This window comes from Hyaena hyaena, unplaced genomic scaffold (assembly GCF_003009895.1).
Source record: "Hyaena hyaena isolate Hyena2069 unplaced genomic scaffold, ASM300989v1 scaffold_73, whole genome shotgun sequence".
NCBI lineage: Eukaryota > Metazoa > Chordata > Mammalia > Carnivora > Hyaenidae > Hyaena > Hyaena hyaena.
In genome coordinates this window covers 1,159,764-1,185,660 of record NW_024080705.1, presented here as the reverse complement: position 1 = coordinate 1,185,660, position 25,897 = coordinate 1,159,764, and the positions used below count along the sequence as shown (strand labels likewise).

At 46.0% G+C, this 25,897-nt stretch overlaps 1 protein-coding gene across 1 annotated transcript; it reads left to right on the top strand.

The window, feature by feature from the left end:
* Nucleotides 1–20,441: 20,441 nt before the first annotated feature.
* Nucleotides 20,442–22,892, top strand: FAM241B (family with sequence similarity 241 member B). The gene is made up of 3 exons (XM_039233306.1): nucleotides 20,442–20,507; nucleotides 21,748–21,884; nucleotides 22,583–22,892. The coding sequence occupies exons 2-3, from the start codon at nucleotides 21,792–21,794 to the stop codon at nucleotides 22,850–22,852; spliced, it is 363 nt and encodes a 120-aa protein (XP_039089237.1). The 5' UTR covers nucleotides 20,442–20,507; nucleotides 21,748–21,791; the 3' UTR covers nucleotides 22,853–22,892.
* Nucleotides 22,893–25,897: the final 3,005 nt, after the last annotated feature.

Genomic DNA, 25,897 nt, shown 5'->3' with positions numbered 1-25,897 from the left:
CAATGTATAAAAAAAGTATACACCATGACCAGTTATGTAAAAGTGATTTAGCATTTGAAAATCAATCAATATAATCTACCATACCAACAGACTGAAGAATAAAAATCATATGATAATATCAGTCATGGCAGAAAAGGCATTTGACAAAATCCAATTCCCAATCATGGTAAGAACTTTCAGGAAACTAAGATGGAAGGGAACTTCATAAGTTAAAAGAAAAAAGTGCATCTATGAAAAACCTACAGACAATGATGAAAAATTAAGTGATGAAAGACATGATAATAAGCTAAATGCTTTCCCTTTAATATTGGAAACTAGGCAAGGATACCTGTTTTCACCACTCTATATAGTACTGGAAGTTCTAGCCACTGTAATAAGGCAAGGGAGAAAAATGCATGCAGATTGGAGAGGAAAAATAAAATTGTCCTTGTTTGCAGATGACATGACTATTTGCATAGTAAACCATAAGAAATATACAAAAACCTCCTAGAGCTAATATGTGAATTCAGCAAGGTTGCAGGATACAAGATAAACATACAAAGTCAATTGTATTTCTGTATACTCGCAATGAACACGTGGGTACTGAAATTAAAAATACGATACCATTTACAATGACACACACAACACAAATAAGATACTTAGGAATAAATCTAATAGAATATGTACAAGACTTGTATACTGAAAACTGCAAAATGCCAATGGAAGAAATCAAAGAAGATCTAAATAAATGTAGAGACATACCATGTTTATGGACCAGAAAACTCAATGCAGTAAAGATGTCAATTCTTCCCAAATTGATTTACAGACTTAACACAAATTCCTATCAAAACCCCAGTAAGGGGCATGCAACTTTTGATCTTGGGTTTATAAGTTTGAACCCCACATCAGGCGTAGAGATTACTTAAAGAAATAAAATCTTTTTTTTTAAAGAAAGATTTTTTGCAGGTATAGAAAAATTATTCTAAAATTATATGAAAAGGCAAAGGAACTGGAAGAGCTGAAACAGTTTTGAAAAGGAAGACTGATATGAAGTCTACTTGATTTCCAGATTTATTATATAGCTATGGTAACCAAGACTGTACAGTATTGGTGGAGGGACAGACACACAGACCAGAGACACATGGAACAGAATAGAGAACCCAGAAGTGGACCCATGCAAATATGCCTAGCTGATTTTTGATAAAGCATAAAGACAATTCAATAGAGGAAAGATAGCCTTTTCAACAAATGGTGCTGGTGCAAGCAGACAGCCATAGGCAAAACAAAACAAAGCAAACAAACCAAAGCTCTCCACCTAAATCTCATGTTTCATACAGAAATTAATTCAAGATGAATTCTGGACGTAAGTGTAACTATTGAATTATAAGACTTCTGGAAAAAATAATTCCTCAGGATCTATGTTCAGGATCTAGACAAAAAGCCTTTAGATGTGATACTAAAAGCAAGACTCATAAGAGAAAAAAATGGATAAATTGGACTATATCAAAATTTAAAACTTCTATGAAAGGTTCTGCTAAAAAGATGAAAAGACAAGCTATAGAGTGAGGAAATATTTGCAAAGCACATATCCATCAAAAGACTAGAATCTAGAATATATACAGTACTCAACTAAACAGTAAAAAAAAAAAAAGCATACAATCCAATTAGAAAATGAACAAAAGACATGAACAGATATTTTACTGAAGAAGATACGTAGATGGCACCTAAGAAAATGAAATCTCTAAGATTCATAAGATATGAAAAGATGTTCAACACTATTGACCCCTGGGAAATGCAAATTAAAACCACAATGAAATATAGCTACACACTTGTCAGAATGGCTCAATAAAAATAGCAACAATGCTAAGTTTCTGTGAGCATGTAGAGAAACTAGTCTCTCTTACGTTGCTGATGGGAGTGTAAAATGGTATTGCCACTTCGGAAAAACAGTTTGGCAGTTTCCTATAAAGCCAACATACAAGGACAATGCAATTCAGCAATTGCTGTCCTGGCATTTCTCCCAGAGAAATGAAGACATGTTTACACAAAAATCTGTACATGAATGCTTATCGTAGTGTATGGGAAATTTTCTGTTTTCCGTCAACCCACAGAATACCCTCCTCCACATCTGATACTTCTGGTCACCAAATGTGTGTGTGTGTGGGTGGGGGTTTCCCACACCAAGAAATTCAGTGACACTAGTTCAGTGTCCTACAAGTCAATTCAGTTCTGACACTGTCTACCTAGTGTTAGCATCAGATGCCACCGGTTAAGGACTCAGTCCTGCAGACTGTCCCTTGACACTTCTGATGCCAATCACAGGCTGTTACCTGTGCTTCTGACTGACTGGTTCCTGGTTCCATTAATTTGTTATAGGGGCCCCCATAACTCAGGAAAAATTGTTTCCTTGGTAGATCACTGGTTTATTATAAAAGGATACAATTCAGGAACAGCCAGATAAAAGAGATACATGGGGCAAGGTAGATGGGAAGGGGCATGGAGGCTCCATGCCCCTCCTGGGTATCGCACCTTTCCAGCATCTCCATGTGTTCACCTACCTGGAAGCTCTCCAACCGCTGTCCTTTGAATTTTTAAGGAAGCTTCATTACATGAGACCTATTGATCAAATCATTGGCCATTGGAGATTGATTGATTCAACCTCCATCCCCTCTCCCCTCCCTGGAGGTCAAGGGGTTGGGGCTAATGTTTCGATCCTCTAATCATGTGGTTGGTTCCCCTGGCAACTAGCCCTCATCCTTAGAAGATTTCCAAAACATAAACTCAGGTGTGGTTGAAAGGAACTTGGTATGGGTAACAAGAGACATCTTCACCTCTCTTATCACTGAGGAAATCCCAAGGGCTTTAGGAGCTCTGTATCAGAAAAGAATATGAAGACTAAATACATGTTTCTTATTATAAATCACAATATCACAAATAGCTTTATTCCTAAAAGCCCAAACTGGAAACAATCAAATTGTCCTTCAATGGGAGAATGGTTAAACAGACTGTCGTACATCCCTACAATAGGATATTATTTAGTAATGAAAAGGAATGAACCACTGATAGACACAACAACTTGGATGAACCTCTAGATAATTTTCTGGAGCGAAAAACATCATTTCCAAAAGATTATATATTATAAGGTTCCAATTATACAATATTTCAATGACAAAATTATAGACACGGAAAAGAGATTAGTGGTTTCTAGGATGAAGAGGGAGGTGTGGCTCTAAAAGGGCAACATCAGAAATCTCTGTGGTGATGTAGGTGTTTTGTATCTTGACTGTGTCAATGTCAGTATCCTGATGCGATATTGTACCAGAATTCTGCAAATATGCTACCATTAGAGGAGACTGGATGAAATATATAAGAGCTCTGTTTGCATTATTTCTTACTACAGAATGTTAATCGACAATTATTTTAAAATATAAGGTTTAATTAAAAAAAACTTCTGGTAGATTTGAAAAATCACTACAAATTCCTCCCATGCACACCTTTTCACACGGTGAAAGTAATAAACCCTTTATTGTAAATATTTCCTGATGGGTTCTGCCTGTGATTGAATTCTGACAGACAGACCACCTACCTAGCAACCACCAACGCAATCAATAACTTGGTTGTTTTTTTTTAAATAACTAATGGATTTGTGGATGGAACTTCTCATTTCAGTTTCAACGTGTAAAGGGGTTGGAAGTCATCATTTCATACTTACAATGAGAAAAAGGTGAACAAATTGAAAATCAACCACTTTTCTTAGACCCAAGAGAGCACTGAAGTCCCGGGGCACACCATCACCCCGGAATCCAGAGAGACAGGTGAATAGAAAGAATCACAGTCAGAATCAGCTTACCTGGAATAGAAGCAGCTAGGGCCACAAACTAATGTAACTAATTAGTTACATTAAAGTGGTAATTTTGACTGATTGCTGGTGTCTATGTATGGATTAGCTTGAGAGTGAGGTACTCCAGGAGGCTGGGGGTGGAATCGAAGATTAGGAGAGTCCAGAGGATTCTCCATACCAAAAGCCTAGATTTTAGTCCCTATTACAAAATTCTGTGCTTTAAAATCACTTGAAATAATTCTCTGTGGCTCAGTTACAACCCCGATATTTAGTTAAGTTCATATGCTTCATTCTGTTGTTTTTAGCTGTTACTTTTAAATGTATTGATTTAATTTTGTTTTATAATTATGTAAGACATGTAGATGGCTCCAGACTCAGAACTATAAAACAAGGTACTTTTAGTGAAGGCTATTTTCCAATCCTGTCTCCTCTTTCCCCTTATTGGAAAACACTTTTATTAGTTTTTGGTTTATCCTTTCATTGCTTAAAACATAAGCAAATTTATTTACTTACTTGTTTGTGTTTATACTCTTCCTTTCTTAGATAGAAGACACCATACTATGCATTGCTTTGTACTTTGCTTTTTGCACCTGGGAATCATCATTCCATAGCTGTGTACCTGTAACAGGATTTTGTTTTTTAATTTTTTTAATGGTTATTCATTTTTGAGGAGGGGGGCACACAAGTGACGGAGGGGCAGAGAGAGAAGGAGACACAGAATCCAAAGCAGGCTCGAGGCTCTGAGCTGTCAGCACAGAGCCTGACGCCGGGCTTGAACTCACGGACTGTAAAATTATCATCTGAGCCGACGTCAGACACTTAACCTACTGAGCCCACCCAGGCGCCCTGTAACTGGATTTTGAATGAGCTGGATGTATTAGGATGCAACCAGACGGTAGCTATGTCATTTCTCTCCACTGCCCCTTCTCACTGGCTCTCCCTCCCATCTCTTCTTCATTTCCCCTGGGTGAAATCTCTGGCCATTCTCAGGGCTTTTCCAATCACTGACAGGTAATGAATAGCATCCTTTTCCAGTGGAATGTAAAGGCTCCAACTTTATTTAGGGCGTCTCCCTCCCTGAAGCTCAGACCCCTGAGTCTTGGGAGCCCTGCATGGGACAAGTGTGCTGTGGGAGGTGTGATCAGCTTCTCTCTTCTTTCCTTTCTCCTGCCCACCTGCCTCGCTGCTGGTTAGTACTCTGGGGTGGGGAGAATCGGAGCAGTTCTGACTTGACTGTAGTAGGTGTAACTTGGTGCTGATGCTTGTTGGGTGTGGCTCTTTCCAAATGCTGACCCTCCTCTAGGAAGAGTTTCCTGGGTTCTTTGGACACCATCTCTATCACTCAGGATTTCTCACGTATCTTTGCCTTGGCACGGGTGTTGTCTCTATTTGCTGTTTCTGTGTAAGTCCCTTCTCGGGCCCCAGTTTCTAGGGAGTCACCTAGTCCCTCCACACTCTTAAGGTGACCCAGCCTGGCTTCCTTTTTCAGGCTCCACATCTGACCCAGGGACCCTTCGCTAGTCTGCATTCTACTTTCCTTCTCTTGACCGGTTCCCTTGGCACTGAGGTCCACGAATGGACCAAGCTCTAATCATAAGGTGGTAGAAGTGCCCAGAGCCCTGGCTCGTCTGCATGTTGTTTTACATTCTGACCCAAACAACGCCGGCAGCGCTCTGTGCCACTGCTCCCCAACAGGATCTCCAACCAGCCAGGTCAACCTGCTCTGTCCTTAAACAAGGTGCTCAGAGCCCCGGCCTCACACCTCTGCAATGCCACACTCCTGCGCAAGGCCACCCCTGCCCTCTACTTGCTGCGCTTGTACAAGACCCTCAGCCCTCCCGTCTACGGAGTTTACTCTTCACCTTGAGCTCCTGCAGCTTGGGTGGGCTGTGCTATGGTCATCACTGTGACCGACCATCCATTTCTTCACTCTACCGGGGGTGCTCCTGGGCTGTGTCAGGACTCCAGGAGGGGACAGACTGCTGGTAACAGTTAGCACGCGTGAGGCACTATGTGCTGAGTGCTGGACGCAGATCACCCTCATTAATTCGCATTGCAAACGTGGAGGATGGGCATTATCACCCCCAGTTTTACAGAGGAGTGGGTTCAGCGAGATGAATCACTTGGCCAGGAGGACCCAGTTGGTGAGCAGCAGAGAGAGCCTTCAAATGGAAGTTTGACAGGCAATCAGCTCAAGTCCTTCACTACTGGGCCGTCTGGCCACTGGGGGGCTCCAGCTCATGGCAGTGGCAGATACTGGTGACTGTCCGCCCCCTGGCCAGCCTCATCAGAATGGCACACACTGGGAAACTGAGGCTCACCGAAGGTCACACAGCCTGCTAAGGTGAGGGTCCCTCTGACCCACCCCGTGGGCATTTCCCTGCACTAGAGCCGCGGGTGGAGCCGCAGGGAGGCTCTGCTCCCCTTTCTGGTTGTTTTATCTCCTGCCCCAGTGGAAGGTGACTCTGGGAGGTGACATCAGTTCAGGCTGGGCTTAGGGACAGTTCCCCCTTACCCTGCTGCCTCTCCTAGCGCCCCTCCCCGGCAGGCCATAGGGCCCAGCACCATTGAAGTTTCGTCCCCAAACCTCAGCCAGGCCCGGAACATATGTTCCGCCATGAAAGGAACAATAAGACCTCCAGGCTTAATTAAGACCCCACAAAAAGCGCTCGGCTGGGCGGGCCTCATTCTCTGCTTTTGGCTCCTTTTTCCGCTCACCCCGCCCCCATGCCTCTTTCTGCTGCCGCCTCTGTGGAAGGGATGAAAAGCGTCACAGACCCTTGGCTCCTGCTCTCTCCCGCCCCTCTTTTCTCATCACCTGACCTCCCTCTACTCTTCTGAGGCCCCGGAGAGACGAGGCTGCCCGGGTTCTGGTGCCAGGCTGCCCGAAGGCCCCGTGTCCAGCTGTAGAAGCAGGCGGCCAGCAAGAGCCTGCTTGGCCTCCAGGCCCCCCAGGGCTGCAGCAAGCTGGGCCCCCCCTGGTTAACCTGTGGGCTCGCCGTCGCCGAGGCTTGTGATCCAACCAGGATTTCAGGGGGAGGTGGCTGCAATGACTCTAAGGGGGAGCCCCAGTTCTAAAAGCTCTGTAGTTCCCCCTTGGCCCAAGTCCACTGGCTTGGGAAGGCGGATGGAAGGACCCAGCACAGCACAGGTGGTCAGAGAATTTTTATGTGGAACGAATCTATGTTACGTATTTAACAAAGCTCACGTACTGTTTACTCTATGCCTAGGAGCTACTACTCTTCACATTAGGTAGTGTTATCTATCTCACAGGTGAGACTATCAAGGAACAGAGAGGTTAAGCAAACTGCACAAGGTTACACAGCAAGTAGGTAGCAGGGCCAGAGAATACAAATAAAAGGCAACTGGCCCTAGCGGCCATACACTTAATTCCTACCTCAGCTGCCTCTAATGAAAGAATAGAGCCATTTGACCACTGCCCTAAACAAACTCCTTCTTCAGTTCTGCTTCTCCCTCTTCTCTGTGCAGTTTAACACATTACCATAAACTGAACATCCATGAAGCCACCAACCAGATCAAGAAATAGAATATTTGCAGGACCTCCTAGCCTCTGCTGCCTACTGCATGCATGCTCCAAGCCAGACACAATTCCCTCCTTTCTGCTAGAGCTAGCCCCTACATTTTGGCAATAATTTCCTTGCTTCTCTTTAGATTTTTACCACACAAAGTGTATAGCCCTAAATAATGTAATTCAATTTTACCTTCTTTTGATCTTTATAGAAATGGACTATGCAGTAAGGTTTACTTTGATCTGGCTTCTTTTATTCACTAGTATTATTTATTTATTATTTAAAAAAATGTTTATTTTTGAGAGAGAGAGAGAGAGAGATAGACAGAGTGTAAGCGTGAGCAGGGCAGAGAGAGGGAGACACAAAATCTGAAACAGGCTCCAGGCTCCGAGTTGTCAGCACAGAGCCTGATGCGAGGCTCAAACTCACCAACCACGATATCATGACTTGAGGCAGCTGTTTAATAGACTGAGCCATCCAGGCACCCCTAGTATAATATTTTTTTTAATTGCAGTAGAGTTGATACAGTAGCATTGACTACATTCTCTATGCTGTATGTTTTCAATATAGTATTTTTTTTTTAATTAGAGAGAGAGAAAGAGAGAGCAGGGAAAACAGCAGAAAGAAAGGAAGAGGGGCAGAGGGAGGAAGGGAGAGAGAGAGAGAAAGAGAGAGAGAGAGAATGAATCCCAAGAAGGCTCCACACTGAGCATGGAGCCCAATGCGGGGCTCAATTCCACGACCCTGGGATCAGGACCTGAGCCGAAATCAAGAGTTGGATGTTCAACTGACTTATCTACCCAGGTGCCCCTTCAATACAGTATTTTTAAGATTTAATTACACCACATTGTATTCCATTGTATGACACTATTAAAATTAATTTTTCCAATTTAGTTTGATAGACATTTGAACTGTTTCTAGTTCCTATTATGACAGATGCTTGTATACATGACCTGGTGCATATGAGCATTTAGTGTCCTGGATCATAAAGAATATAAATATTCACTTTTCCTAGGCAATTCCAAGTGTTTTTTCCAAAATGGCTATACCAACTTGCAAATCCACCAACCGTGTATGGGAACTTCCATTGCTGTACATCATCACCAGCACTTGTCAGACTTTTTAATCGTAATCTATTTGATGAGCATGTGGTGGCATCTTATGATGGTTTTACTTTCTATTTCCCTGATTATTAATGAGCTCTTAATGAACTCTTTCAAAATTTTATTAGTCATTGGGATTTCTTCTTTTGTAATGTCAAATCCTTTGCCCACATTTTTATTGATTGTCTATCTTATTGCTCATTTGTAAAGGCTCTTTATATATTCTGGAACTGAGTCCTTTGTTGGCTATATGTATTGCAGAGACCTTTTCTTGCATACTATACTTGAAATTTTGTTTTAATTTTTAAAGTTTATTTATTTTTGAGAGACAGAGAGAGAGAGAGAGAATCCCAAGCAGGCTCCAGGCTGTCAGCACAGAGCCTGACACAGGGCTTGAACTCACAAGCCATGAGATCATGACCTGCTGAAATCAAGAGTCATACGCTTAACTGACTGAGCTACCTAGGCTACCCTTGACATTTTATTATTTTTTTTAAATAGTATCTTGAGCAATAAGAGTTCTTACTTTTAATATAAATCTAATGTAGTAAAATTTATTATTCATTTCCTTTATTGTTGTTACTTTTTATGACAAATTAAGAAAACTTTGCCTACTGAGGTCTAGAACTGCCCTCTCTCTCTCTATATGTATATGTACATATACATATATATATTATGTGGTTTATATATATATGCATTTATGTATATATATATATTATGTGGTTTACATTCTTATTTCTTTGTTGTTTTGTCTTTCATACTTAGGTCTATAATACACCTAGAACTTATTTTTGGTACATGTATAAATATGTGAGGTAAGGGTCCAATTTCATTTTATTCTGCTATGGATACTCAATTACCACAGCACCACTTACTAAAAAGATTATCTTTTCCCTACTGTTCTGCAGTTCTATGTTACCACAAATCCCAATTTATGGATTTGTCCCTAGATTCTGTTTATCCATTGGTCACTTTATTATTCTTGCACCTAGATGTCTTCATTTCCATAACTTTAAAATTGGCCTTGGATGCCTGCTTCTGGGAATATGGGGTGAATATGTTTTCCCCTTTCTCCTGTTAAGTACAACTAATGACACTGGATATAATGTATAAAATCAATATAAGGAGACTTTGAAAGGTGGAGACAAGCAGGCAGACTGGTTGGGGATTTGGGGATCTGAGGAATGACACAACACAGAAGTAAGTTCCCTGAATTTCCATTTAGTCTTGTGTATCTCAGATTAGGAACTGAAGAGGCTGAAAGCCTGGAAACCGTTAAGGATACAGACCATAAAAGCCCTGAAGGAGCCTGCTCTCTCTAGCAAAGTACTAGGAAAAGTACTTTGCAAGACAGGAAACTTTTAGACAAAAACTGCACTGTTCTAACCAAACACTATAGTAAAACCTGTGATCCCATCCACACCTGCAAGGGCCAAGCAGGGAACTTAGACTTCTGTCCTCATGATGCTGTACAAAAGAGAAATCCAAGTAGGGAGTCACCTTCATCCTCCCTAGCTCATAACAAGTCCCCGTAGTCCTCCCCATTGTATCAGTGGAGACCATTTGGGGAGTAGAAACTCCCATCCCCACCCAACAGTAATGAAAAACGTCTCTCCTCCACCCTCAGGCCCCTTCTTGGGTGCCAATGGAGGATGAGTGGGAAACCTGCACTTTCTATTTCCCACCTGTCACTAATGAGGCAGTTTCCTCCCGTCCCTTACTGGAATAGTGTCAGAAAATGCCAGCTAAAACAGAAGGTTTAAATAAGAGTCAGAGTCTCATACCATAATATGAAAATGTCCAGATTTCATTTGAAAATCACTCATTAAAACCGAGAACAGGAAGGTATCAGAGAAGGAGAAAAAAAAAGATAGTTAATAGAATCCAACCCTGAGATGTCAGAGATGCTAGAATTGTCTGACAAACTTTTTAACTCAACCATGAAAAAAATGCATCAGTGAGCAAATAACGAGCACGCTTGCGACAAATGACAACATAGAAAGCCTCAACAAAGAAGTAGAAAACATAAAGAAAAATCAAATGGAAATTTTAGACCATGAGGAAAACAATAACTGAAACAAAAGACATTTAGGTAGGTTGAACAGCAGAATGGAGTTAGTAAACTGGAAGATAGAACGATACAAATCACCCACTCTGAACAATAAAATATGCTGAGGGGAAAAAAAGAACAGAGACTCAGGGACTGTGGGGATTATAATAAAAGATCTAATATATATATATATATCAATGAATTTCCAGAAGGAGAAAAGAAGGAAAGTGAGGCTGCAAAAGTACTTGAAGAAAAAAAATGACTGAAAACTTCCCAAAGTTTGGCAAGAGATGTAAATCTAAAGATGAAAGAAGCAGATGAATTCCAGAGAAGATAAAGCCAAAGAAGTCCATCTAAGACACATCATAACTAATCTTCTGAAAACTAAAGACAAAGAAAAAAAAGTCTCGAATGCAGCCAGAAGTAAAACAATACCTCAACCAACAGTTGAGGGCACAACAGTTCTAACGTCAGTAGATTTCTTTCTAGAAAACCATGAGGCCAGGAGGAAAGGCCACAATATTTTTTAAGCATTGAAGGAAATACCTGTCAGAATCCTATATCCTTCAGGAAGCAAGAGGATATGAAGACAGCCTCTGGAAAGAAAACTAAGATAAATTGTCATCAGGAAACTGACTCTAAAAGAATGACTATAAGGAGTTCCCCAAAGAGAAAAGAAAAAGTAAAAGGACCTTGAAATACCAAGAGGAAGAAATAACATGGCAAGCAAAAATATGGGTAAATAACATAGACTTTCCTTCTTCCCTTGAGTTTTCTAAACTGTGTTTGACAGTTGAAGCTAAAATAATAACATTGTCTGATGTGGTTCTAAATAATGTAGGGGGAATATTTAAGACAATTACACTATAATTGGGAGATTAAAAGGACACGAAGGGAAGTAGGTTCTTATACTTCACTCAAATAGTGAAGTGAGCAAATAACGAGCACACTTGTGACAAATGACAACATAGAAAGCCTCAACAAAGAAGTAGAAAACATAAAGAAAAAGTAAAATGGTGTCATCAGTAGGTTGTGATAAATTATGTATGTGTAACGTAATACAGTAACCACTAAATAAGCTATATAAAGAGGTATAACAAAAACCAGTATAAATAAATAAAAATGGAATTAAAAAAATGTACAAGTAACCTCAGGAAGGCAGGAAAACAAAAACAGAGAAAACAAACAGAAAACAAAATAAAATTGTCCGGCATAAGCCCTAACATATTATCACATTAAATGCAAGTGGTCTAAATATACCATATGAAAGATCAGCAGAGTAGGTTTAAAATTATGCCATTTATAAGAAACGCACTTCAAATATAACAATATAGGCAAGCTAAAAGTAAAATTATGAAAAAAGATGTATTATGTAAACATTAATGAAAATAAAGCAGGATATAGTAGACTTCAGAGCAAGGGATAGTACCAGAATGGCATTATATACGACAAAATAGTCAGTCTACCAAAAAGATATAACACACCTAAAAATGTATGCACCAAATAACAGAGCTTCTAAAAATGTGAAACAAAAACTGGTAGAACTGAAAGGAGAAGTAGACAAATCCACAATTATAGTTAGGAACTTCAACACATCTCTCTCAGTGACTTATAGACCTGAAAGCAGCAGAACATACATTGTTTCCAGTCACCTATGGAATATCAACCAAGATAGCTTCTCTGACAGAAAAGCTGGGGATCAGCGTCATCATCTCCCTGGAGGGCAAGCCTTCATGAACCTCCCCAGCCCCCTACCTAAACCATCTGGCAGCTCCAGACCTGTCCATGGCAGTTTTGGGGTGCCCTCTTCCTACCAGACCAGAAAGGCTAATGGGGATCCCAGCAGGGAGAGGGCAAACTCTTCACCCTAATTGTCAAACATCCCTCTCACCCCCTGGAACTTTCCTTCGTCCCTGACAGTTCTAGTCTTCCCAAACCACTTTTGATCTTCTGATTCCTCTTGGATTGAGGCAGTTCTAGTTCTCCCCAGGCACCCCAGTCTGGGGGGAGGCTGTATTTCTTAATGACACCCCAAATTTCTACTCGGTCCTCCCCTTTCTCATGCTGCCAACTTCTAACCACAGTAGTGGTGGGGGGTGGGGGGAAGGTTTATTTCTGACCATAAAACAAACCTCAACAAATTGTGAAGAACTGAACTCATACAAAGAGTGTTCTCTTACCACAGTGGAATTTAAACTAAAAATCAATAACAGAAAGATAAAAGAAAAATTTCCAAACACCTGAAGATTAAAAACACTCTATTAGATAATACTTGGGCCAAAGAGGAAATAATAAAGGAAATTAAAACTTCATTGAACTAAATGAAAATGAAAATGCAAAAGATCAAAATTTATAGGGCACAGCTAAAGGTAAGAGGGAAATTTATACCAGAAATGTTTACATTAGAAAACAGGAAAAGTCTTGGGCAAATCATCTAAGCTCTTACCTTAAGAACTTAGAAAAATAAGAACAAAATAAATCCAAAGCAAGTAGAAGGAAGGAAATAACAAAGCACATAAATCAATGAAATTGAAAAAAAAAAACCGATAGAGAAATCAATGAAATAAAGGCAGGTTCTTTGAAAAGAACAATAAAATGGAGTCACCTGGATGGCTCAGTCAATTGACTGTCAGACTTTGGCTCAGATCACGATCTTGCAGTTCGTGAGTTCAAACTCCCTATTAGGCTCACTGCTGTCAGCCTGTCAGCAAGGAGATACTTAGGATCCTCTGTACCCCCACCCCTCCCCCACTTTCGCTCTCCCAAAAATAATAAATATTTTTTAAAAACCAAAAAAAAACACAATAAAATGGACAAGTCTCCAGCAAGAGTGAAAGGAAAAACAAAGACACAAATACCAGTATAAGAAATGAAACATGGACACCACTGCAGACCTTGCAGATGCTAAAAAGATACTACGGGAATTTCACAAACAATTCTACAAATGTTTGACAGTTTAGACAAAATGGGCCAATTCCTCAAAAACCACACTCTTACAACTCACTCAGTAGGAAATAGATAATTTGAACAGCTCTATAACTATTGAAGAAATTGAATTCAGAATTTTAAAACTACTCAAATAAATCTTCATGCCCAACTGATATCACTGGTGAGTTCTACCAAAGATTTAAAGAATTAACACTAATTGTGTGTAGCCTATTTGAGAAAACAGGAGGGAACACTTACTAATTCATTTTATGAAGCTAGTATTACCCTGACAACAAAATTAGAGACAGTGCCAAAACAAACAAACAAACAAACAAACAAAAAAATCCCCCAATATCCTTCATGGAAATGAATGTAAAAATCCTAAAGAAAATACTGACAAATACAGTTCAGGGATTTATAAAAAGAATGATATAATATGACTATTTTAGGCATGCAAGGCTGATTCAATATTTGAAAATCACTCAATATAATTTGCCACACTGACATGTTAAAGAAGGAAAATGACATGATCAAGTCAATCAATACAGGAGAAGCATTTGACAGAATTATATGTGTGTATGTATATATATTGGCCTACAGCTAACCTTGTATTTTATGGTGAAAACCTGATTTTTCCCCTTAAGATTGGAACAAGCAAGGATGTCTACTTTTCCATTTTTTTAAAAAAATTTTTAAATGTTTATTTTTTGAGAGAGAGAGAGCATGAGTGGAAGAGGGACAGAGAGACATAGAATCTGAAGCAGGCTACAGGCTCTGAGCTGTCAGCACAGAGACTGAGACGGGGCTCAAACTCACATACCGTGAGATCATGACGTGAGCTGAAGTCAGATGCTTAACTGACTGAGCCACCCAGACAACCCTACTTTCACCATTCTCATTCAACACAGTATTGGAAGTTCTAGTCGGTGCATTAAGTCAAGAAAAGGAAAAGAAAGGCATAAAGATTGGAAAGGAAGAAATAAAATGGTCCATATTTGCAGATGACATGATTGTTTACATAGAAAATTCCAATTCATCTACAAAAACACCTAGTACTAGTGAGTTCAGGTAGATCATAGAATATAAGATAGATATACAATAATTAATTGCATTTTTATATACTAGCAATTAACATATGGACAGGAACATCTAAAATATATCACTTGCAATCACTTAAAAACGAAATCTTAGGTGTAAGTTTAATGAAACATGTATAACACTTATATGCTGAGAACTACACAATGCTGATGGAAGAAACAGGAAACGATGGAGAGAGAGGCACCTGAGTGGCTCAGTGGGTTAAGCATCCAACTTTGGCTTAGGTAATGATCTCACACTTCACGGGTTCGAGCCCCGTGTCAGGCTCTGTGCTGACGGCTAGTTCAGAGCCTGGAGCCTGCTTCGGGTTCTGTATGTCTCTCTCTCTCTGACCCTTCCCTGCTCACACTGTCTCTCTCTTTCTCTCTCTCAGAAATAAATAAAACATTAAAAAAAAAAGAAAAAGATGGAGAGAAGCAGAGGGACAAATTGTGTTACAGACTGGGAGCTTCCATGTAGTAAAAAGATGTCAATTTCTCCCAAGCTGATGCTCAGATTGAACACAATTCCTACCAAAATCCCTGTAAGATTTTTCATAGATGTAAACAAGATTATTCTAAATTTTACATGGAAGATAAAGGAACTATAAAAATGAAAACAATCTTGAGAAAGAATAAAAGGGAAAGAATCATTCCACCTGATTTCAATAATTATAATATGGCTACATAATCAAGACTGGGTGGTGTTAGCAGAAGTATTAACACATAGGTTAATCGAACAGAACAGAGGACCCTACGCACATCTTTTGTTAGATTAATCCCAGGTGCTTTGTGTATTTTTTTTAAAGTTTCATTTCATTTGGTATTATTTTTGCAATCTAATTTTCTAACTCCCTGCTGCTTATATTTAGAAATACAATTGATTTACAGACAATAATCTTGCTAAAATGAGTAATTAATTCTGATCATTTATTTTCGATTTTCTAGCTACCTAATCGTATCATGGATGTCTAGTTACCTGTCAAACCTTGGTGGAGGGGAGGGCTCAGTAGTTAAAAAAACAAAAGGGGGCGGGGCATCTGTGTGGGTCAGTTGGTTAAGTATCTGACTTGGGCTTGGGTCATGATCTTTGTGAGTTGGAACTCTGCATGGGGTTCTCTGCTGCCAGCTCGGATCCTCCCCCCCCCCCCCCCCCCCGCCCCGGCCCTTCTCCCATTTGCTCTCTCTCTCTCTCTGTCTCCCCCCTCTCAAAAATAAATAAACATTAAATAAAGGCAAAAGGGGGCTATGAATCTAAAGGACATTTGGCTGTGCCTCCTACGTCAGGGGAAGGAGCTATCTCACAGTAAATTAGATTAATTTTCTCCTGTTTCAGCAGAATGGGGACTTGTTCCATTTTGGGTTCTCCAGGAAGAAAATTCAGACAGAATTTAGAGTTCAGTATATTTATTAGGGAAGCAGAGGAAATGGGGTTGGGCAGAGGGGAAATTTATGCTATGATGAAAACCTGAGAACCTCGGCCACGCTCAAGAGGGTCTCTGGAGCTGAAACAGCCCATGCATATCGCCTGTGTCCATTTGTCATTGAATGCGGGCAGCCTCTGGAAGGGCTTGACTTTGGGTGAAGTATCTCTCTGCAGCAAAGCAATCTGTGAAGGGGCTGACAGATGAAGACCTCGGGGATGTCCTCCCAGAAGTTAGAGCAAGTCCTTCCCTGGAGGGGGTATGGCCAGCACATCCTCATGTTTCCAACAGTCCACCCTTCAAATCCTTCAGATTCACTTCAGGATTCTGGTGGATCACTGGCATCCAAGCGAACCATGTGGGTGCCAAATATGGTTGTCCTGTCCCCATGCTAAGAGCAGCCCTACCTCCTCTCAGTGACAAGGGCCAGTTACTTATGCCAAGACAAAGACTCCTCTTCTTGGCTGCTAATTTCCAGAAATGAGAACCCAAAGTACTCAGACTGCACCCTTAGCTTATAGTTCAATGGGACTCTTGCTATATTCTCTGGCACTGGTGTTCCCCCTTGGGGGTACAGGACCTCTAACTTTGCAGAGCCCAGAGCCGTGGGGATGGAAGGCACAAATTCCCCAAGAGGCTCATTGGGCATGATGGCGAGTGGGGCCGCTGCCGCTGCTACCCCTGAGTTCCTGAATCCAAGTATTTTCAACTGGAGACCCAACAGCTTGTACAGGTCTTCGGTTCAAGGTATAGGATGCATCCCTGAGGACAGCACAGCATCTTACTGAGCACTGTCTCTGAGTTGGCCCCTGGCTGTGCCTTCAGGGGGTCATTCTAACGTTCTATTAGGCCAGTAGCTTCTTGCTGGTGGAGTATATGATGTAACCAGTGAATCGTATGGTTTTGGGCACCCACTTGCACCCGCTTTGTGATAAAGGAGGACCCTGGGTCTAATGCAATGTTACGTAGGATCCTGGACCAGTGGATTAAACATGCTGTACAATGTGTGGTGCTAAGTGAGGCCCTTCAGGCAGGAAAGGCAAGCACATACCAGGAATGTGTGTCTGCCTGAAGGAATTTCTAGCCCTGCCAGGGAAGAAGGGACCCAATGAAGTTAACTTGCCACCAAGTAGTCAGAGGGTCTCCTTGAGGATCTGTGCCATATTGGAGGCTCAGTGTTGGTCTTCGCTGTTGGCGTTTGGATGTACAGAGGGAGGCAAGCGACTGTAATGATGACAATGTACCCTGGGAAGTGTTTCCCGTCTGGGGCTTGGAGTTTAAGGCACAAGCCCATCTTTGTTGGCAAATGGAGCTTACTGCCTTGTATCCAAAGGAGCTCTACGTTTCGGGGCAGCCGTCTGGCCCAGAGGAGCATCTACTGCAATGTTTTAAAAACTGCACATTAGTATCTACAACCTTGTTTATTAAGTACCCGGAAAGAGATGTCCAGGCTTCCCCTCCTAGAGGTTCTGATTGGATTGGTTTGGACACCAGTAACTTATGAATGTTCCCTTTGGGGATTCTAAGGTGCGACCAGGGTTGAGAACCACTATATTAACGGGTAGTGAAATAAAGTGAGGTCTTGATTAGCACTTTTTTTTCCCTTAAAAAACAGAAAATGTCATAGGGTATCTCATGGAGAAAGGATACCGTTTTTGAAATTTCCATTCCACATGTGTGGCTAATAGGTCGTGATGTAAAATGTACTGCTTTCAAGAGTTTGCAAAGCCACTGGTCTAAAGCAGTGCTTTTCACACTTCAGCATGTATAAGAGTAACTGTGTAAGGACCAGAAAAACCAAAAGCACACTTTTACTGGGCACCTGCTGGGAATAAGGCATGACCAGGGGCCCAGTCTCATGCTAAGGGCATCGGGTGTGGGAGGTACAAAATAAAGAGGTGGCAGAGAGGAGACAGGCCAGAGGGGGAGGGGAATTTGTGTTCATTTGAATCCTGCTTCTGCCACTGACCTTGAGCTGGCCATCTACCATCTCTCTGAGTCTCAGTTTCTTAACAGCAAAAGGGAACAATAACACCTACCCTTCCGATGTCATAATCCAACAAAGAATGATGGTCTCTGGAAAGCACTTTGGTAATTGTAAGGACTCTGCACCCATAGGGATTACTATTACTCAGAATCAAAGATTGTGCCATTGGCATCAAAGTTTGGGGGGATTTAGATTGGGTGGAGAGGACCTTCAGGCAGATACATAGGCCTAAGCCCAGTAGGACTTTGGGTGATGTCCTTCAGGGGCAGTGAAGGAGACCAGGTGGTTGGACCTGAGGGAGGGGGGTGGTAGAGTGTGCTGGGGCCGGGTTTAGAGGGCTGTCAGAGATTGCCAATGAATTGGGTCTTGTTGGAGCAGACAGTAGGGAGCCATTGCAGGTTCTTGAGCAGGAGAGCTCTACCTGAAAGAAGTGGAAGGTAGGAAAAGGTAGTCAAACATTCCTACCTCCTAAAGCTGTTCTTGACTGTCTCTAGAGAGACGTCTTCCTCTTGGCTCTCATGGTTATCTCTGGCTGGACTGTGTGTCTTTTTGGCAGCAGTTGTACTAGCTCAAGACTTCTTGGAAGCAGCCCTCATTTCCTCCCCAGTTTCCCCAGCCCACTGAGGTCTCTGCCTCCTTGGGGCTCTTATGTTGTGCACCCCACTTGTGGGGCTCTGCTCATGGAAGGCAGTGTTCTCAACTCAGTCTGTTCATTAGAATCACCTAGAATTTGTTTTTTAAAACGTCTCCAGGGGCGCCTGGGTGGCTTAAGCGTCGGTTAAGCATCCGACTTTCGCTTGGGTCATGATCTCGCGGTTCGTGGGTTCGAGCCCCGCATCGGGCTCTGTGCTGACTTCCAGTTCTGATCCTGTAGCCTTTTTCTGATTCTGTGTCTCCCTCTCTCTCTGACCCTCCCCTGCTCACGCTGTCTCTCTCTCTCTCTCCTAGAAATAAATAAAACGTTTAAAAAATTAAAAAAAAAAATAAAATGTCTCCATACGTAGGTTGCATCCCAGATCGATGTCACCTGTGGGGTTGGAGTCGGGCATTGGAATTGTTTTTAAACATCCCAGATGATTCCAAGATGCAGCCAGTTTTGTGATCCACAGACCGTCTCTGACAACCAGGAATCCTGCCTGGGGATTCCCGCTTCCACACGTGTACACCACCCCCTGCATCAGAGGTCAGGAAGGACGCATTAGGACTTCAACTTTATATCTATTTGCAATCCCATTCATGTTCAGAGACCACGTTCTACGAATGACTTACTGTGGCAGGGCAGCGGTGATGACAATAAGGATTGGTACTTCCTGTGGCCAGGCTCTCATCTGAGTGAAGCGGTACAGAAAGTGCTAGTGCTCCACAAAGGTACTATTATTATCCTCATTCGGCATGTGAAGGAGCTCACGGAAAGGGCGAGTAACCGGCCCATCACACCACTAAAAGCAGCCATGCCAAAATTCAAACCAGGTTGGCTCTAGCACCTACATTTTATCCACAAATAAATGATACACACATAAGATACAGATATCAGGGGCAGCTGCCCAGCATGTTTTATTGATAAATTTCATAATCAAATAGTTACACCATGATGGCAGATGATGAGTCTTTAAGGCGAGACCTAAATCTCACTCTTGTTTCTCTTCCCCACTAGAGGCCAGTGGGCATCTGGCTACCTCTCACCAAATGTGTCTGCCTTCTCCCAGAAGCATCTACTGACTGATAATCATAACCAGTGTTTATCAACAGTTGTCATGTGCCAGAAACTCTCATTTGTAATCTTTGCAACAATCCTGTGAAGTAACGGATAGATTTGTCTTCATTTTGCAAACGAGGAGACTGAGCCACCCAGTAACTTGCCAGAGGCTGAAACCCAAATTGTAAGACCACAGAGCTCATTCTCTCCCACTGTGAAAGGGTCGACGGAGAACAGCTTATGACAGTAGGGGCGGAGTATGAAGACATGAGGAAAGGGGCAGAGGTTGACTGTTCATTGTTCGCTCCTTTGACAGGTAGTACCCTCTGCCAGGAATGCCCATCCCTATTTATCCTACCTACACTTCTGTCCCCAGCTAAAAGATCGCCTCCTCCAGGAAGCCTGCCTTCCTTCAAGCTGCAGTGAGTTGCACCAGCCTTGTGGTTCATGCCTCGTCTTCCCCACTGGAAGCTGGGGCTCCTCGAGGGTCGGGCTGGGTCCCACTCAAGAAGCATCCGGGGGTTGAGCCTGTGCCATCTTTCCACCCAGGGCAGAGGGTCTCCCACACTCTGGGTTTTTCCTCCATGGGCTCCACTTCCCTTTCTTCCTCCTCTCCTTCTCCCTCCTTTTCCTACTTCCTCCATTCTTTCCTCCCCATCCTCTCTTCTCCCTCCTCCTTCTTCCCGATGGCGCCCCGTGTCTCCCTCCTCCCTGCCCTGCGCCGCTGCCAGGCCCGGCAGCTGCAGTGCCCCTGGCGGCCTAAAGAGGGGGCTGCGGCGCCGCCCGCTGGCCATGCAGCTGCGGCTTGAGCTTCCTGTGAGGTCAGGTGGGAGGAAGCGGCCTGGGAGCCGCGGGGAGTGGACGCAGCCGAGGCCCGGGAGCCGCGCCCGAAGGTGGGTGTCCGGGCCTGGGGCGCGGGCGAGCGGGCGCGCATCTCTCCTCTCCCGCGGGCCCGGAGTCGGCAGCCGGGGCGGCGCCCCGTCCCAGCAGCCCGCAGCCCCCCGCCCCCCAGCACGCCCCCCCCCCCAACTCCCGAGTCAGGTGTCCCAGGGCCAGCCGAGGCCACCGCCCACCCAGCGGGCTCGGCGTGGCAAAGCGCCGAGGGGCTGCGGAGCTCCGTGACCCGGTGGCCTTCTCCAGGGACCCCACGGGCTTCGGAAGGGGGACCCGTCTGTCCCAGGCTCTGGGCCAAGGGCAGCAGAACAGGGGTCCTTAACGCCCTCTGGCTCGTGTCACAGAGCTTTTCAGAATTTAGGAGAAAACTGGTTCATCTCCTTAGGAAAAAACGGCCTTTACACAGACTCAGGGAGAGCCACGGAAGGACCCCACCCCCACCTCCGGCCCCCGGACAGACACCCTTGGGCTCTGCGGAGTGGGGCCGGCCCAGACCCCCAGCGGCATCCCGCCTCCCATATTTTGGGAAGGTTGGCCCCGCCCCCGTGGTCACGGGAGGGACTCTTGTTATCTGAGAGATGAGCGCCAGGGGAGGGGTGTGCCCTCTTCGGGGGAAGGTCTGCGCCTCCCCCTGGCTCTGGCAGCCCTGTGGCCCTCACTGTGGCTGCTGCCAGGCAGGGGACCCCAAGTAGCTCCGAAGTGGGCCCAGAGCTTCTGTGAGGAGAAGGCCCGGGTCCTGGGCGTTTACTCCCAATGGGCCATTTTGTAACGGATGGGAAATGGGGACACCGGGGATCTTGGTGCCCTGGACTCCGTGTTTAGAGCCGAGAGAAGGACCTAGGGCCAGAGTTCCTGGCGTGGCCTCTGGCCGAGTGGTCCTGGGCAGGCGCCTAGACCTCTCTGGGTCTCTAGCTGTACCTGCCTCCGCTTGGGAGGTGTAAGTGCGATGGGCCTCCGTGGACTTCCCACGGGGGCCACAGCGTGGGCCCTTATCCCTGTGGTTGCTGGCAGTGCTGGCTCCTAGAACGTCCATCTCCAAGGATGCTTCTGGTAGTTTTCCCAGTGGACTCCATGTCTGAAAGATTTTTGTCTGTCAGATAACTTGCATTTATTTGTCTCCTTGTAATTAGGCAGGCGCAGTGCCCGCCGGGCGCAGGTAACCAGTGTGAGCACCTAGAATGGCAGTTTTTCCCTCTGAAGGCAAGCATGTCTATGTCTCTGATAAAGTGATTCTTTCAGGTCTGGAAGGGTGCAGCCCAGGACGGCCCTTAGCTCGCGGGAGGATGGTGCGGATCTTGGCCAATGGGGAAATCGTGCAGGACGACGACCCTCGCGTCAGGAACACTGCCCCTTCACGCAGCAGCACCCCCCGACAGGTAGGTGCCCGGTGCCCATGGCAGGGCCAGGGGAGCAGTGGCCTCCTGTCCTCTGAGCTCCTAGAAGCTCTCTTGCTAGTCATTAACCCTCTGTAGCCTGAAGCCCTCTTTGCAGAGAGTCGGGCTAGAGAACACGAGGGTCCAGACTTGGGGAAAATTGCAGATTTATTGCCCAGCCAGCCCCCTGTCTCCCCAGCTTTTCTTACTCTTCTGGAAGCCTTCTCAGACTTTGAATCCACCAGCTGCCTCTCCTTTAGCCTGGTTAACCCTGCCGGAGCCGGCATTGCTCTCTAAGAGTCGGCCGGCTGGGAGAGAACTGGGAAAGGTGGAGAAGACGGGCCCACGGCCACACCATGATGGTGTTAAAGGAAGGAGTGATGCGTGTTATGAATGTCTGCTCAGAAGCTGTGCTGTGGTCCAGCCCTCCTTGATCCCTTCCTCCTTTCCCCAGCCTGGGCACCTCCTCCCTGGCAGGACACGGGGAGATAGACTGGCACTTTCTGTGCTCTGAGAGCTTGTGACTCAGTGACTGGCATCCCTGTGGGCGGCATCTGGAGATTGCTGAGGAGGGAAGGTGTGGCCCTGAGGGACCAGAGAGGAGGGCAGAGCTGAGCCCGGAAGGTTCCCTTGCTGTCTCGTACTTCGATGCCAGAGAAGCTTTCTCTACATTCATTCATCTTTCTGTCTTCACCTTCCAGAGCTTTCTCAATAGGGGCCATGGTGCCCCCCTGGGGGGTTCCGGTCCTCGCCAGCAGCAGGCAGGTGCCAGGCTGGGTGCTGCTCAGTCCCCCTTCAATGACCTCAACCGGCAGCTGGTGAACATGGGCTTCCCCCAGTGGCATCTGGGCAACCATGCGGTGGAGCCGGTGACCTCCATCCTGCTCCTCTTCCTGCTCATGATGCTGGGTGTGCGGGGCCTCCTGCTGGTGGGCCTCGTCTACCTGGTGTCCCACCTTAGTCAGCGGTGACCTCCGGCAGCCAGTGGGGCAGGCATGCAGGAGAGGGAGTTTGGGGGCCTGTGTGGGGGGGAACAGGCACACAGGGAGGGGTCTGATGGTGCCTGGAAGATATGCTCAGAGACCGTGTTTTCATGTCACCTTAAGCACGAGGTGGAGGAAGCCCCTAGTCCTGCGTTCCCCAAGGACTGGGCGGGTCCTCTCCTTCCCCTGGGTGTTTTTAGGTAGCACGGGGCCTGCATTAAGCACCAAGTCAAAGCAAGAAAGGGATTCCCCTTTCCAAGTCTCTTCCGGGCCTTTCATGCCAAGAAGAAAGTCCCAGCTTGGTCGCCTTCCAGTACGTTCTCATGCGTCTGGAACCCATGCACGACTTCCCCCGTTACTAGCGAGGATGCCTTGGGCTTAAGGCTGTTGGGAAGAGTTTCCAGAATTTTATAGCTCTGTTTGTTTTAATGGTATATTTTTAATTGGCTACCTTTTGTTTATGACAGGTCTTACTGGCATCTACTTACTGTGGTGGTGTTTTCAATAAATACATTTAACTAAGAAGGAATCCCTGTAAAGACATTCATAAATAATTGTAAATCTGGAAGACATGAGGAGGGAGGTTGGGAGTGACTCTCTAAGAGTTGGACTCTCTAAGGGGTTGGGAACAGGGTGGAGGTGGGCATTTGGCCCTGGGGGGCGGGGGTCTGGGATTTCTAAGCTTTTCTTGAGAGGCTCTGGGAGCCTAGAGGGGGTCCAGGTGAAGCGTGGGCCCGGGCCCCTTGTCTGATGCTTGGATGACTTCTGGCTGACTCTGAGATGTTGGCCTGGGGGGGGGGGGTGGAGTCCTGTGGCCAGAATGCCCGATGGGCTGTGGCGAGGGGACAGCTGGGGTGCAAGGTTCCTGTGCCCAGGGGCTCTGACTAGAAGCCACTCGGCCTCCCTCCTGTGGCTCACTCTTCTTAAAAAGCAGGAGGTCTTGGGGCTGACTGCTCGTGCGTGTGGAGTAAGGGTGCCCTGCTTTTCACGAGTGGAGGCCTTGCGGTTTGGCCGGTGAGCCCTGGGTCCGTGTGGAAGCCCTGCTGGGGGCAGGTAGCACCAGATGGCTGAGGGCTCTGGGTATGGTGGCCAGAGGGAGGCTGGGTGGGCCCGAGGGCTTCCCTTGCCTGGGGACCAGATTTCTCACCTCTTAGGATTCTTCTGGGGCTGGGGGAAGAAGGCAGGTTGGGAGGTGCTTCCTGAAGGCTAGGGCTAGTGGAGCAAACCCTCATGCGGTGGACATGGGAAGGAAGGGGGGTAGTTTGAGATGGAGGTGGATTCTGTCCCTCCTCCTGAGAGCACTGTCCCCCAAAGCACCCCTGTGCCCAGTGCTGCCCTTGAGGGAGCTGGTGGCCTTTATCACAGACATTCCGGAAGCAGCTTTGTCGTGTTCGAACAGGACTCCTTTCTCAGTGTTTTCCGTGACTTTATTTCTCAGCAGCTGTTGGAATACGGTTTCCCTTTGTGATGGGCTACGGAGGGGAGGGTGCTGGGCCCCTGGGGATGTTGCAGAGAGGGAAAGGAGGGTCAGGGCCTGGGCAAGGGGAAGTGGTGACCAGGTCTGGCTGGCGCCCCTGCTGCCTCCCATGGCATCTTCTGCTCTGGCACATCTGGCCCCCACTGGCCATCCTCCAAGCTGGTGTGGCTGCAGCCTCAGGCCCACAGGGAAGGGATGACTGTGCGGCGTCCCCTCCCCTCAGACTTCCCCCTCAGCATGTCCCTCTGGGGGCTGGGCTTTCGCCTTCCTTTTGCTTTGCAAATCTGTGGGACTCTGGAGAAATCAATCTTAAGGGAACCCCCAATATAGAAAGTTCCTTTAAGGGGTGTGAATCTGAGTCCACAAATTCAGACCTGAGAACTTTTTTTTTACTTCTAGAATTTAGTTTCTGTTCCCGAAGCCCGAGCCTTCTGAGAACTGAAGATTCCTTAGAGAAAGCAGGGAAGCCCAGGGGTTTCCTCCCTGCTCCTGGCTGGAAGGAGCCTGGGGGGAGGGGCAGGAGGCCTGTCCTCATGTCCACGCACCACACCTACCCCAGGGGCAAAGGCCCCTCCAGCGACTTGTTAGCCGGCCTAAGGGAAGGGGTTGGGGGTTGGAGGTGAGCTGTTTGGAAAAGAAGTTGCATTTCTGGTCCAACACACACAACCCAGCCCTGACAGACTTGCTCTGGTTGAATTAGGAGCCCACCTCTTGACCCTTCTTTTTTCAACCCACCTTCCCTGTCCCCCTTGGGCTCTGGGCAGAGGCTGCTAACTGTTGCTCTGCTTCCCTTCTTAAAGTCTGGGGTCTGAAGGTACCCCGGTCCAGTCCGGCCCACTGGCGGAGCAGTGCGTGGAGGCTGAGTGCCCCCTAGGGTTGCGGCCTATGTAGCAGTGAGCGTCCGGCGGCCCTTCCCCTGCCTCCTGTCTGAGTGGCCTTCAGGGAGGCTCTCACCTGCGCCCGGAGAAGCGTGGTGGCCGGACGCAGGTCCCAGCGAGGCTTGGAGTGAGGCCGAAGGCTGTCTCGGCTTAGTGGGCATCTTGTTCCTAGTCCTTCTGTCTGAGGAGGAGGAGGGCCCTTCTCCCTCTGCCCACCCCCTGCCCCGCCTGCTGTGTGACAGGACCCCCCAGACTGGGCCGCTTTGAGGGCAGATTTTCAGGGAAGGTTTCTGCTAATCTCCAGGGCTAATCCTTGAAGCCCTGTGTCTCCGTGTCAGGTTGGATTTTCGGCCTGGCTGCCTTGGGCAGAGCTGCCCCCCACATGGCGTGAGCCACAGCTTAGATCTCTGGAAAGGGATCTGCCGCCTTTGTGGAAAGAGGAGCCCCCGCTCCCCGTCTGGAGTTATTCTGACTCCTTGGTTGGGGCTACCTGATGAGTGGGGCCGCTCGTCTCTGACTGCCTGTCCCCACTCCGTCCATGCCACAGACTCCCCGGGCTCCTGGGTCCTCCTTCCGTAAGCTCCAAGGCCTTCATGCTCCAAACCCTACCCCCCCCCGTCTAGCTAGGCTGCAGCTGCAGGCCACGTATTTGGCCCCTGAGATGGGGCCAAATGGCGC